The 15,401-nt window shown below is 41.5% G+C and overlaps 1 protein-coding gene across 3 annotated transcripts in view; it reads right to left on the bottom strand.

Annotated features, from left to right (window-relative positions):
• Positions 1 to 15,401, bottom strand: part of MMP24 (matrix metallopeptidase 24) — a 222,999-nt gene that overhangs the window by 36,162 nt on the left and 171,436 nt on the right. For 2 of the 3 annotated variants that reach the window (XM_073562913.1, XM_073562915.1), the window contains exons 5-6: positions 13,750 to 13,788; positions 11,952 to 12,113 (exon numbers count right to left, since the gene is read on the bottom strand). In XM_073562913.1, coding sequence (XP_073419014.1) covers positions 11,952 to 12,113; positions 13,750 to 13,788 — 201 coding nt within the window. The remainder of the gene's footprint in view (positions 1 to 11,951; positions 12,114 to 13,749; positions 13,789 to 15,401) is intronic. The other variant, XM_073562914.1, reaches the window with a different exon arrangement.

Genomic DNA, 15,401 nt, shown 5'->3' on the forward strand with positions numbered 1-15,401 from the left:
GGCTGGGGCAGCACAGGTGCAAACCACTGATGAGAACAGCCAGTCACCCAACAAAAGAGGGTCTGGCTGCCTAGTGGGAAAAATGCACAAAGATAAGGCTTGCATAGGACATCAGTCACACAGATATGTGTGGTGCAAAGTGTCTGAACAGTCTATTGATCAGGCCCATAGTATTAGCAGGCGGGCTGCAGAGCACTATATACATGCAACATACAGAAAACCAAGCCAACATAAAGAAGCCTAGCTGCATAATGCAAAAATGATAAAAAGTGCACTTTGCACCACACGTATCTGTGTGACTGATGTCCTATGCAAGCCTTATCTTTGTGCATTTTTCCCACTAGGCAGCCAGACCCTCCTTTGTTGGGTGACTGGCTGTTTTCATCAGTGGTTTGCACCTGTGCTGCCCCAGCCTTTATCAATGGAGGTCTGCTGCATCCTGCTAGTGCACTAGTCAGGGTTTTGGTGAGTCTACTACATAAATGTGTTATTTCCCGCACTCACCTATGCCTGCACAATTAGAATATGGTATTTCCAGTGCAAAAACACAGCTAGTTTTGTGACAGAAATGCTGTCTATCTATCCTTTGCATTTAAATAATTCACTCTTTGAGTTTCGCAACCTGATGAAATGTCAGAAAATCTCATCTACAATGCTGCTATTGAATACGCAAAAACCCAAGATAAAAACATAATAAGCAAATAAGTGGCAAAGTAAAATCCCTTTCACATATCTTAATGGTGAATTTGCCACAATGAATGAAAGCAACTGCAATTTTATAAACCTCTTCCGCAAACAGTGGACATTTTCAATGTGGAAAATGAGCATCACACTACTTAAAATCTGTGCTCAATGACGACTTTGGGGGGAGCTGCGACAATGTAGAGTCAGTATGGGTAAATGTACATGGGGATGGCAATAATGGAAAGCTGCTAATTAAAGTTTGCTAAAAGCCTTCTAATATTGCTGAACAGGTAGAGGAAATGCTGCAACAAATTAAAAAGGCAGCAAATAATAATAGGGTCTTTATTATGTGGAATTTAACTTTATCTAGACATTCAATGTGACATAGAATATTCTGATTGTGCTAAAAGCTGCAAGTTCTTATGCACAATTTAGGAAAATTTCCTCTCTCAGCTGGTAGATGAACCAAGGAAGGTAATCGGCTGGATCTGGTTCTGTCAAATAAATTAGATAAAATTTCAGATCTACAGGTCAGGGAGCATTTGGGATGCAGTGACCATAATATGGTGAATTTCAATGTAATTTTCAATAAAACATTCAAAATAATAATAATGATAATCTTTATTTTTATATAGCACTAACATATTCCGCAGCGCTTTACAGTTTGCACACATTATCATCACTGTCCCCGATGGGGCTCACAGTCTAAATTCCCTATCAGTATGTATTTGGAATGTGGGAGGAAACCGGAGTACCCGGAGGAAACCCACGCAAACACAGGGAGAACATACAAACTCCTTGCAGATTCAAAAGGGGAAATGCAAACGCCTGGAACTTTAGGAAAGCTGATTTCAACAAATTAAGGGAAGAGCTTAATAGGGTAGACTGGGACCATGTCATGGTAACTGGGGATACCGAACATAAATAGGGCATATTTAAGGAAATAGTACTAGAATCCGGTAGAAAACTTTTACCCTCCAGTAATAAAATGTCAAGGAATAAAAAGAAATAATTATGGATAAATAAGACAGTACAAAGTTTAATAAGACAAAACAAAGAGCATTCAAAATCCTGAAGGCTGAGAATGCAGAAATAGCATTTCAGGAGTATAAAGATCTAAATAAGAAATGTAAAAAATAAAATCAAGCTAGCAAAGTTATCTACAGAGAAACAAATTGCCAAAATCCCAAAACTTTTTATAAATACATTATTGCCAAAAAGAAAAAAACAGATGGTATTGTCCCCTTAAAAGACAACAATAACAAGATAATTATGGAGGACAAAGAAAAGGCTGAGATATTAAACAGGCACTTTGATCAATGATCTGTTTGCTCCAGTGATTTTTCAACAGGGCAAAAATGAAAGTTCACCACTAGTGATGGGCAAACCCCCTCCTGATGTTCGGGATCGCCGGGTTCATCCGAGCTTTTTGTAAAGTTCGAGTTTGGGGCCAGAGATGACGCGAACCCCGAACTTGATCTCTACAGATATGGGCCATTCTAACTATACGTCACCGCACGAACACTGCCAGAAAAAAAAGAAGACTGCCGAGTGCAGAGAATACTGCTGGCAGTTAATAAGTAGCCTCGGAAGCAAATGCGGCTGGCAGACAGTGGGACGGGAGGATTCGTTGCTGGACATGAGGTCGCGTCACTGGACAGATAAGTATAATTAGAATGGCCCTGGACCCGAACTGTAACACGGGTTTCCCATGGAAACCCGTGTTCGGAACCTTGTGACCGAACACTGTGTTCGGTACAGTCCCGAACTTTACAGTTCAAGTTCGCCCATCCCTATTCACCACCTGATAACTAGTTTAAAATAAAAAAAACACGCTTGCATCTGAGTAAATTAAACATTGATAATTCCCCGGTTCCAGGTGGCATTCATCCATGGATACTGAGGAAATTGAGCTCAATAATTGACAGACTGCTGTATCTTATATTCTTAGAATCTCTTGTAACAGGGTCAGTTCCACAGGATTGGAGGATGGCTGATGGGGTACCGATATTTAAGAAGGTGGATCCAGGTATCTACCGTCTGCTAAGCCTGACATCAGTAGTGTGCAAAGTTTTTGAGGGCATCATAAGAGATGACCTGAAGAAATATATTGCAGAGAATAAAATAATAAATGACAACCAGCATGGATTCATGAAAGAAAGGTTGTGTCTAACTAACATGTTGGGTTTCTATGAGGAGCTACGTGCAAATGTGGATGTTGTAATGCGGCTGATGCGATTCATCTGGACTTTTCAAAGGCATTTGATACCGTACCACAAAACAGCCTTAAATTGAATCTACAGAAGCAGGGACTGGGGAAAACTATATGCAGATGAGTACGGGAATTGGCTAAATGACAGGAAACAAAGAGCTGTCATACATGGTACGTTCTCTAAATGGGATATAGTCAACAGTGGGGTACCGCAAACACAGGGAAAACATACAGACTCCTTGCAGATGTTGTCCTGGACCCCAATGCTGCAAATCAATAGGGCTTACCACTGAGCCACCACGTTGCATGTCTTGTGCTTTTAGCCATTAAAATGTATCAACCACTGAGGACACTCAAATCTAAATATTTTTGGGGGGCTGTTGCATGCACTGTGGTATTCATATACACGTGAAACAACCTATAGTTACCATTATTAGCTGTACCTGCATCAATTTATTGTTTTGCATAATTTATATAGAACACATACAGGGCCTAATTCATTATTGCATTTTTGTCTAGTTTTGGGTGTTTTTCCCTTGCTTCTCATTTGCACTAATTCTTCTTTTAATTTGAACTTTTTAAAATGTATTTGCTATTTTAAACTATATTTCCCTGTATTTAAAAAAAAAAAAAATGTTTGCCATTGGGGGCAGGGTTTTTGTTTTCCAGATGTTTTTTGACTGATTCAACAATTGCAACTCTTGTGTCCCATGAATGGGAACAACTTGTGTATTTTCTGTTATGCACTGCATTCTGTTGTTGCTAGGCAGAAGCCCTGCCCTTTGAAGTTTGTCCCTTCTTCTCTCCTGTAGTTAATGATGTTAGCCCTTGCTCCTCCCTTCTTTCTCATTATCAGTTTGCTGTAGCCATTTTGGATGCACATGTGTACTTCTCTGTTTGGGTTTACTCTTTCCACCTACTGGATTGTACTTAATACAAGATTTCAGAGAAAATCAACTCTTTCACCTGGACTCTTATTACAAGTCAGTGTGGCCGAGTTGGAACTATCTGAGGACGCATCGCATGTGAGTACAACAATCACACAGTTACCTAAGGGATTGATGGCTAAGGATTTAGAGCCTCATACTGCCTTGAAGAGTCAGAATAGCAACTTTAAAATCAGGTCAGTAATGGAACCGCATCTTTCACACTAATGTATTGTACCAAAGTTGGATGTGGATCTGTCAGACAATTATGACACATCCTGTGTAATATCCCTCAAAATCTAATGTACAGTACTTCCATAGAGTAAAGAAGCAGCTAAGTACAGAGGTTCTCTTTACATTGATCATAAACTCAAGACAAAAGGTAAAAAATAATACTGTACGAATCCTCCACTATAATTGGAGACAAGATGTTCACGTCCCTTGTATGATTTCTATTCATTCTAATGAAGATGACATTTTACTTTATTACATAAAGGACATCCTCTGAACAGAGAGTGACCCTGCCACGTCAGATTTAGCAGAAATCCGTGAAAACTTTGACTGGGTGGCAAGAACTCACTTCCTTTTATTGGTATTTCTGATTTACGTAATTGTACTCATGCAAAATTGTAGTAATAATGTGTGCCCACAAATTTGATCTTCCAACCCACCGGAGATACTATCACCCGCTTGACAGAGCAATTGCCGAGTACTTCATTCTCAGAGCGTATCGGCTAAATGTTTGCTCAATTAGACCACCCCCAATGTAACGTGCACTAGCATCTCTCTCCATGCAGGATATCAGATTGTATATCAAATTAACCCCTTCTTGATTGGGTGACTGTTCTTTTTTGCATTTCTGTTTTTATCTCTCCTTCTCCCAAGACTCAATTTTTTTTACAGCTTTTCTTGAAAATATTTGAGAGATGCGCAGGCAACTGGAAAGTGGCAGTTCTGGAGTTTTGATGGTTTTTACTTTTGGAGTGTACCATATGGGCTAACTAATTTTTTTTGGGGGGGAAGCAACAAATAACAAATATCTTTATTTTATTTTTTGAACTCAGAAAGGAGGAGCGATTCAAACTATATATTTTATAAAATATTTTTCTTTATTTTTTTCTTCCCCATAATGGACTTCAACCTGTGATAATTTGATTGCTTGTTCCTAACACTGGAATACTTGGTAAAGCCTCTAGCTAGGCTTCATGGGAGTACTAAGATGGCACCACATAAGTCATCAGCAGGTCTCTGACGGGTAACCCATTGGCAGAAAAGTTGAAGGGCACCAGAATGTCCACAAAACGCGATCGTTCCACTCAGACAGCAGTTTTTAAGGAGTTAAGTAGTTTGTCAGATGCAGATGCTCGGAGCAGGCTTAGATCACAGCTGACCATGAGAACATTGGTCCCCTGTCCATCGATGGAAAGTGGAGAAGGTGAGGTACTAGACATGTGTGACCACAGCTTCATTCACTTCTTTGGGTATAGTGAGGTGGTAGTGCTTATCTGTTACCACAACTCCCATAGAGAATGAATGGAGCAGTGGTCACACATGCACACTACAGCAACATTCACATAGTGGACATAGGATTTCCAATTTTGTACTCGCTTTTTTGCCACTGTTATACAAGCATACAAGCTGTACACTGACTACTTTACATTATATTACATTATATCAAAGTGTCACATCTTTAGTGTTGTCCCATTAAAAGATATAATACAATATTTAGAAAAATGTGAGGGGTGTACTCACATTTGTGAGTGTCACGTTGCAGCACTGCAGGTAAATGCAGAGTAATGCAAACTCCAATAGATGGCATCAGAGTGGAGAGAGGGCTGAAATCCTGCTCAGAGCAGACTAGCAGAACTGCAGCGAGGCTATCGCCAGGTGGAAGCAGAATAGTACAGGCCGGGTCGATTACGGAGAGTAGCGTAGTACCAAGGGGAATCCCAAATACAGAGTCAGAGGTGCGCCAAAAGGTCAGTAGCGTTCTGTAGCAGAAGTACCAGAAGGAAGAGACAGAATCAGGTTATAGCCAAAGTAGAGTCGAGTACCGGGGAATCCAAACACACAGGGACACACAGAGTCGGGACGGGTAGGAGTGCACAGACATGGGCAAAGTCAGCTAAATGCAGCAAGACAAATCAGAGTTTCACCAGAGCCAGCTACTCGCACCGTAGGCAGGAAATATAACTGGCACTGCCTGCAGGATGCGGCGTAGAGATATAGCAGACCCGACACCGGAACGAGGCAGAGAAAGTTAACCCCTGACATGACCAGACCAGGAAAGGAGAGACAAGACCCAAAACCCGGTCTGGATCATGACGGTACCCTCCTCTCAAGGGGGGCCCCCAGAACCCCAAGTTTCCCAGGCTAACGTGCATGAAAAGCCCGAACTAACCGATCAGCATGGACTGATCGCGCCGGGACCCAGGATCGATCCTCAGGACTGTAACCCCTCCAATGTACCAAGTACTGAAGCGAACTGCGAACCAACCAAGAATCAACAATACGTTCAACTTCATATTCAGTTTGTCCATCCACAGAAGCAGGAGGCGGAGAGGGTGGAGACCCAGCAGAGGAAGGTACAAATGATTTAAGAAGGGACTTATGGAACACATTGGGGATACGAAGCGATGGAGGTAAGAGTAAACGAAAGGCAACTGGGTTGACAACTTCAATGATCTTGTAAGGACCGATAAACTTGGGACCTAGCTTAACGGAAGGAAATTTCAGATGTATGTTCTTGGTAGACAACCACACTTTATCTCCTACCAGAAACTTAGGTACTACAGATCGTCACTTATCAGAAAAATGTTTCTGTTTCCCCTGAGCCCACCAATGTTCTTCTGGACCTCCCTCCAAACCTCCCCCAATCGTTGAATCGCCGAATCAGCACTTGAACACCCCGAATCCAGCCTGGAAAATTCACCAAAATGGGGTGAAAACCATAGTTACAGAAAAATGGAGAGGTGCCAGTGGACTGATTAGCCTGATTATTAAATGTGAACTCAGCCACAGGCAATGAGGAACACCAATCATCCTGCTGGTACGTGGCAAGACACTGCAAAGTCTGTTCCAGTGACTGATTGGTCTCGGGATGGTAGGCAGAGAAGGTCCAGCTAATAACCAATCTCTTGCAAAACTCCCTCCAAAATATGGACACGAATTGCACCCCTCTGTCAGACACCAAATTCAGAGGCACGCCATGCAACCGCACAACGTGCTCAATAAACAACTTAGGCTAGTTTCACACTAGCGTATGGAGGAGCTGCGGAGGGATGCAGACTTCCTCCGTGAAGCTCCGCCCACTCACGCCTCCTCCGGTCAGCTCCGCCTCTGCCGGCATGCGACCTGCGTACCCTATCTTTAGCATTGGGTACGCAGGTCGTGCCAATGTATGCGGATGTCTCCGCATGCGTCTTTTTGAAGGTGAGGCGACCTGCGCCGAACGCAACGAGTGCCGTGATCGGTCATATCCATATCGGTATCCAATAAAATGGCACTGCTGTCTGTGCATGAGTGGTTTCACCAGGCACCGCCGACATGCATGGTCGAATCCACATCGAGATTTGTTTAAGTGACAGCGCAAACATCGATGGAGCCATTTTATTGGAGACTGAAATGAATGCAACTGCACCTGCGCTGACAATGGTGCCATTTTGTTGCAGATCTAACGTAGGCACCAGCGCAATATTTAAAATAGGAGGCATGTCACTGACGGATCAGAGATCTGTCATTCAAACCTGGAGGCAAACAAAGGACCAGAGCAAAAAAATAAGACCCTGCCCAAATTCCCGCTCTGATGCACGAATATATCATTAAAAGAAAACTTTAAACAATGATTACAAAAAATCCACAAAACTGATTTCTTCACCCCATGTACAATACTTTTAATCAGCATTACAGGGCCAATATGGCCATGTCTGTACTTTACTTAGCAAAATCCTGCTGATAGGTTCTCCTTAATTCTTAGCACTTAGATTAGGTACACAGGCTATCATGTGGATGTATTAACTTGAAGGGAGTGTAAACCAGATAAATGCTAGTTGACTGGTTGACCTAGGCTGTGTGCACACGGTGCTTTTTTGATGCATTTTTGCGGCGGTTTTTCCGCACGGCATTGTCCCAAAAGCGCTAGGGAATCCTTATGCCAACAAAGTCAATGAGAATCCTGAAGTGTTATGCACATGATCAGTAATTGTTCTTTGAGGATTTGTGATGCTTTTTAATCCACAGCATGTCAATTCTTTGTGCGTTTTTGCTGCGTTTTTCACCCATTGACTTCAATTGAGTCAGTCAAATCTGCAGCAAACACGAAGGTATAAAAATGATTGCGGATTTGCAGACTTTTTTCTTGCATTTTTACAGACTTCATATCGGATGTTTCCCATGCAATCATCTGTGTGACAGCACGAGAAACACCGGCGGTCTCTGAATGGAGGTAGCATTACTGCCGGTAAGATCGTTACCGTCAGACGGAGCACTGCGGGGTCACACTATCAGATGTCAGCGTGACCAAGCAGATGTGACTGTGACCCATGATAAAAAGCGTACCGCAGGTAACTGACATCGGCTGATGAGAGACTACTACTCCCATCAGCCAACGAATGCTGTCACTGATTACAGCGGGAGCATTCGGTGGCTGATGGGTGTAGTCATCAGCCGGCGTTTGTGCTCAAAGTAAAAAAGTTAATGTCACCTGACAATGCAAAGGTGACATCAACCCCCCAACTGTCACTCGACTTGCCACCGCACCAGGGCAAGTGGAAAGAGCTATTAATATCAGTCCGCAGCTTTCTGCCTAGCCTTTGCTGGTTATTAATTATAGGGGTGCCCTACATCACTTTTTTGGGGGTCCCCCATTTTAATTGCCAGGAAAGGCTAAGTATACAGCTATGAGCTGATATTAATAGCCTGGGAAGCTCCATGGGTATTACCCCCTTCCCTGGTTATAAACATCAGCCACCAGTCGTCGGCTTTCCCTCAGCTGGTTATGAAAATTACATGGGAACCCACGCTATCTTTTTCAGAAAAATAATCATTTATTAAATACATGTACAGTAAGCTGCACAAGCACTGTACTAATTATACATGCCACTGACATCTTTATATCTATCAATTCTATGTGTATACATCTATTCTATTTGGACAGGTCACACTGTGATTTTACGGTACACAGCAGATGAAATGTCGGCTTTTCAAGGATATGAGTGTGTAAAAAAATTTTTCTTGCACACATTGACTTGCATTGGCGAGTCTCTTCCAAAATACGAGGACAATTGCAGCATACGATTCTATATTCTCTGTGTGTGTGTATGTGAATTTATTTAACTCTTTACTTTACAGGTTTACTAATGTGGGTGTCTGGCTGATACCTCTTCATTACTATACCTAGGGCTTGGTGTCAGGGACAGCTGCTGACACCAAGCTCTAATCCCATTAACCCGACGCCTGGGCTAAGTGCCAAAACTGGCACTTCAAATATGAAGTGCCATTCCAGGGCACATGAAGGTGGTATTTTTTGCCTGGCACGGGGCAAATAAGCATAAAAAAGGTGTTGAACAAAAAAATTACACCACAAAAGTTTTTTTTTTTCCTTTTTTCAAATATCTTTATTTAACTCTAAAAAGTATTCATTGCTGTACAAAAATGCATAAAAAACGCATGTTTTTTTCCGTTGCGTTTTTGCTGCCATCAAAATCCTAGAGATACAGAAATGTTGCAGAAATTTCTGCAATCAAATACTCAACGTGTGCACATAGCCTAAGACTCCGCACCACATCTCAAAAATAGCGGACAATACTGTGATATATGTACTCTGATGACTAAGAAGAGGAACATTAGCGAGGTTCATTATTTGGTCAGTAATATCTTATATTTAAGCAATATCTGACTTGAAACATAAAAAGGATTGCAACTAGGCCACATGAATTAAATTTTCAAGATTTAAATAAGTTGGTTGTAATTTACTGATACGATGAAATAAGTAAGTAATGGCAACCGATCAGCAGCCCTCGCTGGTTTGTTCCGTACATGTTGCGTCATTGCTATACAGTGGCATACATTAGCCAGTATACATAGTGACAGTAAATTACCATCTGGGACACTTATTACGATGCTTGTGAAATACATGCTTCCTTTGCTTAAAAAGTTCACTCTAATACTGTCATGCAATGTAAAGGGGTACAACTCTAATACTGTGCTGTACATTTATGATATTTAGAAAAAAAACAAATAGGGTTTTATAACATTAGAAAAAAATGTTTATTTTTGCAGAAACAGAACTATGCTTGTCCATAGCCCACATTTGGTACTGCGGCTCAGTCTCATTTTATTCAAGTGACTACCAGACACAGCAACATTGTTTCAGAGAAATGTATATCCTTCTTTTGGAAACCTCTTTAAGGGGATTCTCATAATAAATACATATATATATATTTTTGTGTGTGTGTTATTTAAAACATACATGTACTTTCTGTCCACCCTTACCATTAAGGGGGTTTTACACATAGCGATATCGCTAGCAATATCACTATAACGTCACCGATTTTGTGACATTATAACGATATGGCTAGTGATATCGCTATGTGCGATACTTGCCTCCGACCGGCTCCCCCGCTGTCCGTCGCTGATCACGCAGCTCCATTTCTCGTCGGGCGCTTCCTGCTGGGCTTCCTGTGGCGCCGACGAGCGACGTGTTGAGGCGGGCGGGAGGACGTCAGGATCGCCGCGTCAGAAAGGTAAGTATCCTCCGCTGTATCGCTGCTGCATCGCTGTGAGGTCTGCCTGTGTGGCAGCTCACTAGCGATCATTTACCGATGCACCAGCGATCCTGACCGGGTCATATCGTGGTCGGGATCGCTGGTGTATCGCTAAATGTAAAAGGACCTTTACTCTTGGTTGACATATACTAAGATGAGTAACAAGAAATGGCTATAATTCAAAAACAAACATGATTTTGTGATATTCTGTCAGTAGATGTTATGCTATGTGTCTACCCAGTGATTGTAATGTGAAGTGCAGCCTGCCAAGGGTTTTGCTTGCATGTCGCAATCTGATTTTGCTGGGAGTCTCTAATGAAATTAGCAGAAAGGTAGGTGGACACATCTTTACTTCTCAGTAATTTAGCATGCAATAAGATTCCTTTGACTCATTCTGACTTATGCCAACTAAAAACAAGACAATGATATCAGTGGTTTCTCAGACCAAGCCAGTGTGCCACCAAACATTCATGACATGTCTGTCACCAAAGCTAAAGGATTACAACTCCGAATTGGTGTCCCAGCCTACTGGCTTTCACCAATGTAAAATATGTAATTCTCTTAAAGAACTAGTCTATCAGGCTCCCAAAAATTGTAGTTAGAGACATGGTATTGCCTACTGAGAACAAATACAGAAAAAAACCTACCTGGGAGAGACCTATAGTGCTGTTAAACCACAGACGTCTATATACAAGTATTATTTAAAGGGGTGCTCCGAAACCAAAGGTAAATTTCATCCAAAATGTCTACCTATTTAATTTAATAATCTGAACACTTTAATATTTTTCAATTAAAAAATTCCCTCCTGTTTTGTTTGAGAATCCCCAGGGCATGCTGGTATACTGAAAACTGACATCATCAGGGGGCCTGGACTGGAGTCACTGCCGCCGCAGCTGTTGTTCGTACCCCGAAACAAAGCGTCATCGGCGATGTCCGTTTTAGGGGCTGGGCTAGTTTCAGGTCTACTGAGCATGTGACATGTGTAAATTCGAATTGATGATACGTGTGCGCGCCCTGCTCTATATACCTAGAATGGTGATTGAGCTTCTTTGCTGTGAAAAAGAAGTGAAGAGTTAGCAACAGAGCGCACTATCAGTGCACATTGAAAAAGAGAAAATCTGGCTACCAAGGAGAACAGAGGCCAGCTACACCCCCACCCCCCGAAACAGATGTCACTGATGATGTCCCATTTCTGGCCAGTGACCACCTCTTTAAATCCAAAAGTACAGATGTCCCAAATATCAACTTGATAGAAATACAAAAACTATAAAAACCTAATAATAGTTGCTATCAATGGTTTACTTTGCACCCCTCTCAAACATGATTATATGATAGTTCATATAATTACATAGTACAGACACTCACCATAAATTTTTTGGATTCCCAGTAAGTCATCTTGGGGAAGCTTGAAATTATGTGTTTCCATATATTGGTAGAAAGGTGCCATTATGGCGCTGGGGTCGTTGGAGTGTTCTAAGCCCAAGGCATGACCAAGTTCATGAACAGCAACTAGAAAAAGGTCGTTTCCTGTGGGGTGAAATAAAGTATAAGCTAAAAAAGTAATATCAAGCCAAATAATTGTTTCCAGTCAGATACGCCAGACTATTGACCTGTCTATGGTCTCATGCGCCCCAAAAATTTGTGCAGACCAGATTAATAATGCCAAAAAAACTGTGAGAGGAACATTAGAAGTAATTGTGCCATGTTGCAAGGCATTACATGGTATACAGGTATCCCCCAAATAAGAATTTCCTCTAGGGGAGAATATCTGTGGACACTGCGCCATATACAGTCACCATGCAATATAGTAATATGAAAACCTTGTGGTACAGTATAGACTCTGTGCTCAAACCTATAATAGAAGGAGTATGTCCCAAAGTAAACTTACAGTATATAGTAGGTGCAATTCAGCACAACCCAGACACAGATACAAAACCAAAAAGAAACAATTTGGGAAAATAAAAAGTGAAGATAGCATGATATAATAAATCCACATTTTTATTGAAGACACCACATAACAGAAACGTACAAGACATGATTAAAAGTAACATGAGTAAAATTAAAGGAGAGATGGAGGGAGTTCAGGAGCACAAAATCATACGTTCAAGGGTTCATACTTCTCTCCGTGAAAAATGGACGAGAGCAATCTGATAAAAAAAAAAAAAAAAATTGCATTGAGCTCTGACTAATGTTATTCTATGATTTCCTGCTCAGCTGCATTTTTTTCCTCAGCTCAGATGGGACTGAGAAAATAAATCGCAGCTGCATGTGGCTGCCTATATCAGACGAGACTCGCCAATGCAAGTCAATGGGTGCGAGAAAAAAATCGCATGGCACACAGACCATGCGTGTGTCACCCAATTTTTATGCACCCATCTCCAAGAAAACCCAACATTCTAACAGCCGAGTATAGTAAAGTCACTGTATGACCCATGTGAACAGAACAGATAGAATAGATATATACACAGAATAGATAGAAATATGTCAGTGACATGTGTATAATTAGTGCAGTGCGTGTGTAGTTTAATGTACATCTATTTAGATAATAATTTGCTAAGAGAAAAAAATGGACACCTGAAAGTTTAGTAACCAACTGAGGGAAAACCGACAGCTGTGGGCTGATGTTTAAAGCCTGGGAATGGGGTAATAAACATGGAGCTTCCCAGGATATTAATATCAGTTAACAGCTGAATAGCATTTCCTGGTTATTAAAATAAGGGACCCCTCAAAAAAAAAATAACATGGGGCCCCCTTATAATTAAGGCTATGCGGACAGCTACAAGCTGATATTAATATGCTAGGAAAGGGCCATAGATATTAGCCCCTCCCAGACTAAGAACATCAGTTCTCGGCTACCCAGAAATGACACATCCATAAGATGCGCCATTTCTGACACTTTGCCTCCGCTTTTTCCACTTGCCCTGGTGCGGTGGCAATTAGGGTAATAGTATTGGGGTTGATGTCAACTTTGTGTTGGCAGCTGACATCAAGCACACAGGTTAGTAATGGAGAGGCAACTATAAGACTCCCCCATTACCAACCCCAAAGTCAGATTGTTAAAAAATACACAACTTGAATAAAGTCCTTTATATGAAATAACCCCCTCCATCTATTATCCATTTATTTTAAATAATTAAAAATGATAAAGCAAACTTATTCTCACCTGTCCGACGAGAAGATAATCCACCGTTGCCCATGTTCCCTGTAAAAGAAAAAAAAAAATAAACCCCCATATTCCTCACCTGTCCGACGAGAGGATAATCCATTTTGCCCCACAGCGAGTCTAGCTCTGCTACATCTAGATGCCATGCTGAACATTGGCATGATGTGAGCGTTCAGCCTGGCAACGTCAGCACTAGCGGCATGAGAAAGTTCAGTGTCTCTGCTGGCTGCCAAGCTGAATGCTAGCTAACATAATCTACAGTTGGTACGAAAAGTATTCAGACCCCTTTTAAATTTAAATATGAGTGTCTGAGCAAAGGGTCTGAATACTTATGACAATGTGATATTTCAGTTTTTCTTTTTTAATAAATTTGCATACATTTCTGTTTTTTTTTCAGTCAAGATGGGGTGCAGAGTGTACATTAATGAGAAAATAAAAGAAACTTTTTTGAATTTATCAAATGACTGCAATGAAACAAAGAGTGAAAAATTTAAAGGGGTCTGAATACTTTCCGTACCCACTGTATATAGTCTTTTACTATTATTTTGTGCTGCTGATGTCTCTCCATCTCTCCTTTTATTTCATTCATGTTACTTTTAATTATGTTTTGTATGTTTTTCTTTTTATCCTGTCAGTCATGTGGTGTCTTCAATAAAAATGTGGACTTATTATATCATGCTATCTTCACTTTCTATTTTCCCAAATAGTTTCTTTTTGGTTCCCTAGACTCTGTGATCGTCTGACGACCCCTATAGCGCACAAAAAGTGACTAATGCAGTAAGGCTATGTGCACACGTTATGGAATTGCTGCGGAAATTTCCGTGGGAATTCCATAATTCAATTCCGCGGGAAATATGCGAGAAAACCGCATTTTAATTCCCGCCTATTTCCCGCAGAAAAACTAGCGATTTGCAAGTGTGATTAGTTTGCAGAATGCTAGCATTTTCCAAGCGATCTGTAGCATCGCTTGGAAAACTGATTGACAGGTTGGTCACACTCATCAAACAGTGTTTGACGAGTGTGACCAACTTTTTACTATTGAGGCTGCCTATGCAGCATCATTAGTAAAAAGATCTAATATTAAAAATAATAAAAAATGGTGTTTTTCTCGCCGCGCAGCCTTCCCCATCATCGCGATGCTCCGGCAGGTCCCGTTCCCAGTGATGCATTGCGACAATGACGTTTGATGATGTCGCGGTCTCGCGAGATCGCTACGGTTTCGCAAGACCGCGACATCAAAGGTCATTGCCGCAATGCATCACTGGAGCATCGCTGAAGCCTGGTGACGCTGCGAGGGACATCGGAAGGTGAGAATATGACGATTTTTTAATTTTAATTCTATTTTTTACAGGGATATGGTACCCAAAGCCCGGAGGACAGTCTCCTCTCCTCCAGACCGTGGGTACCATCCGCAAATGTTCTGCTTACTTTTCGCATGGTGGGCACAGCCACATACAGAAAGTAAGCAGAACAATGCATTCCTATGTGTGCAGAATCGCCGCGATTCCGCAAAATTAATGAGCATGCTGCGTATTTTTCCACGATGCGATTCCGCCGCTGAAAAATCCGCAGCATTAGCACAGCATTGCGGAATCCCATAGGACTGCATGAGATGCTTCTTTTTTGCGTTTTCGCGGCAAAATCGCGCGTTT

This window comes from Dendrobates tinctorius, unplaced genomic scaffold, assembly GCF_039654945.1.
Source record: "Dendrobates tinctorius isolate UK_male_01 unplaced genomic scaffold, ASM3965494v1 ptg000370l, whole genome shotgun sequence".
Lineage (NCBI taxonomy): Eukaryota > Metazoa > Chordata > Amphibia > Anura > Dendrobatidae > Dendrobates > Dendrobates tinctorius.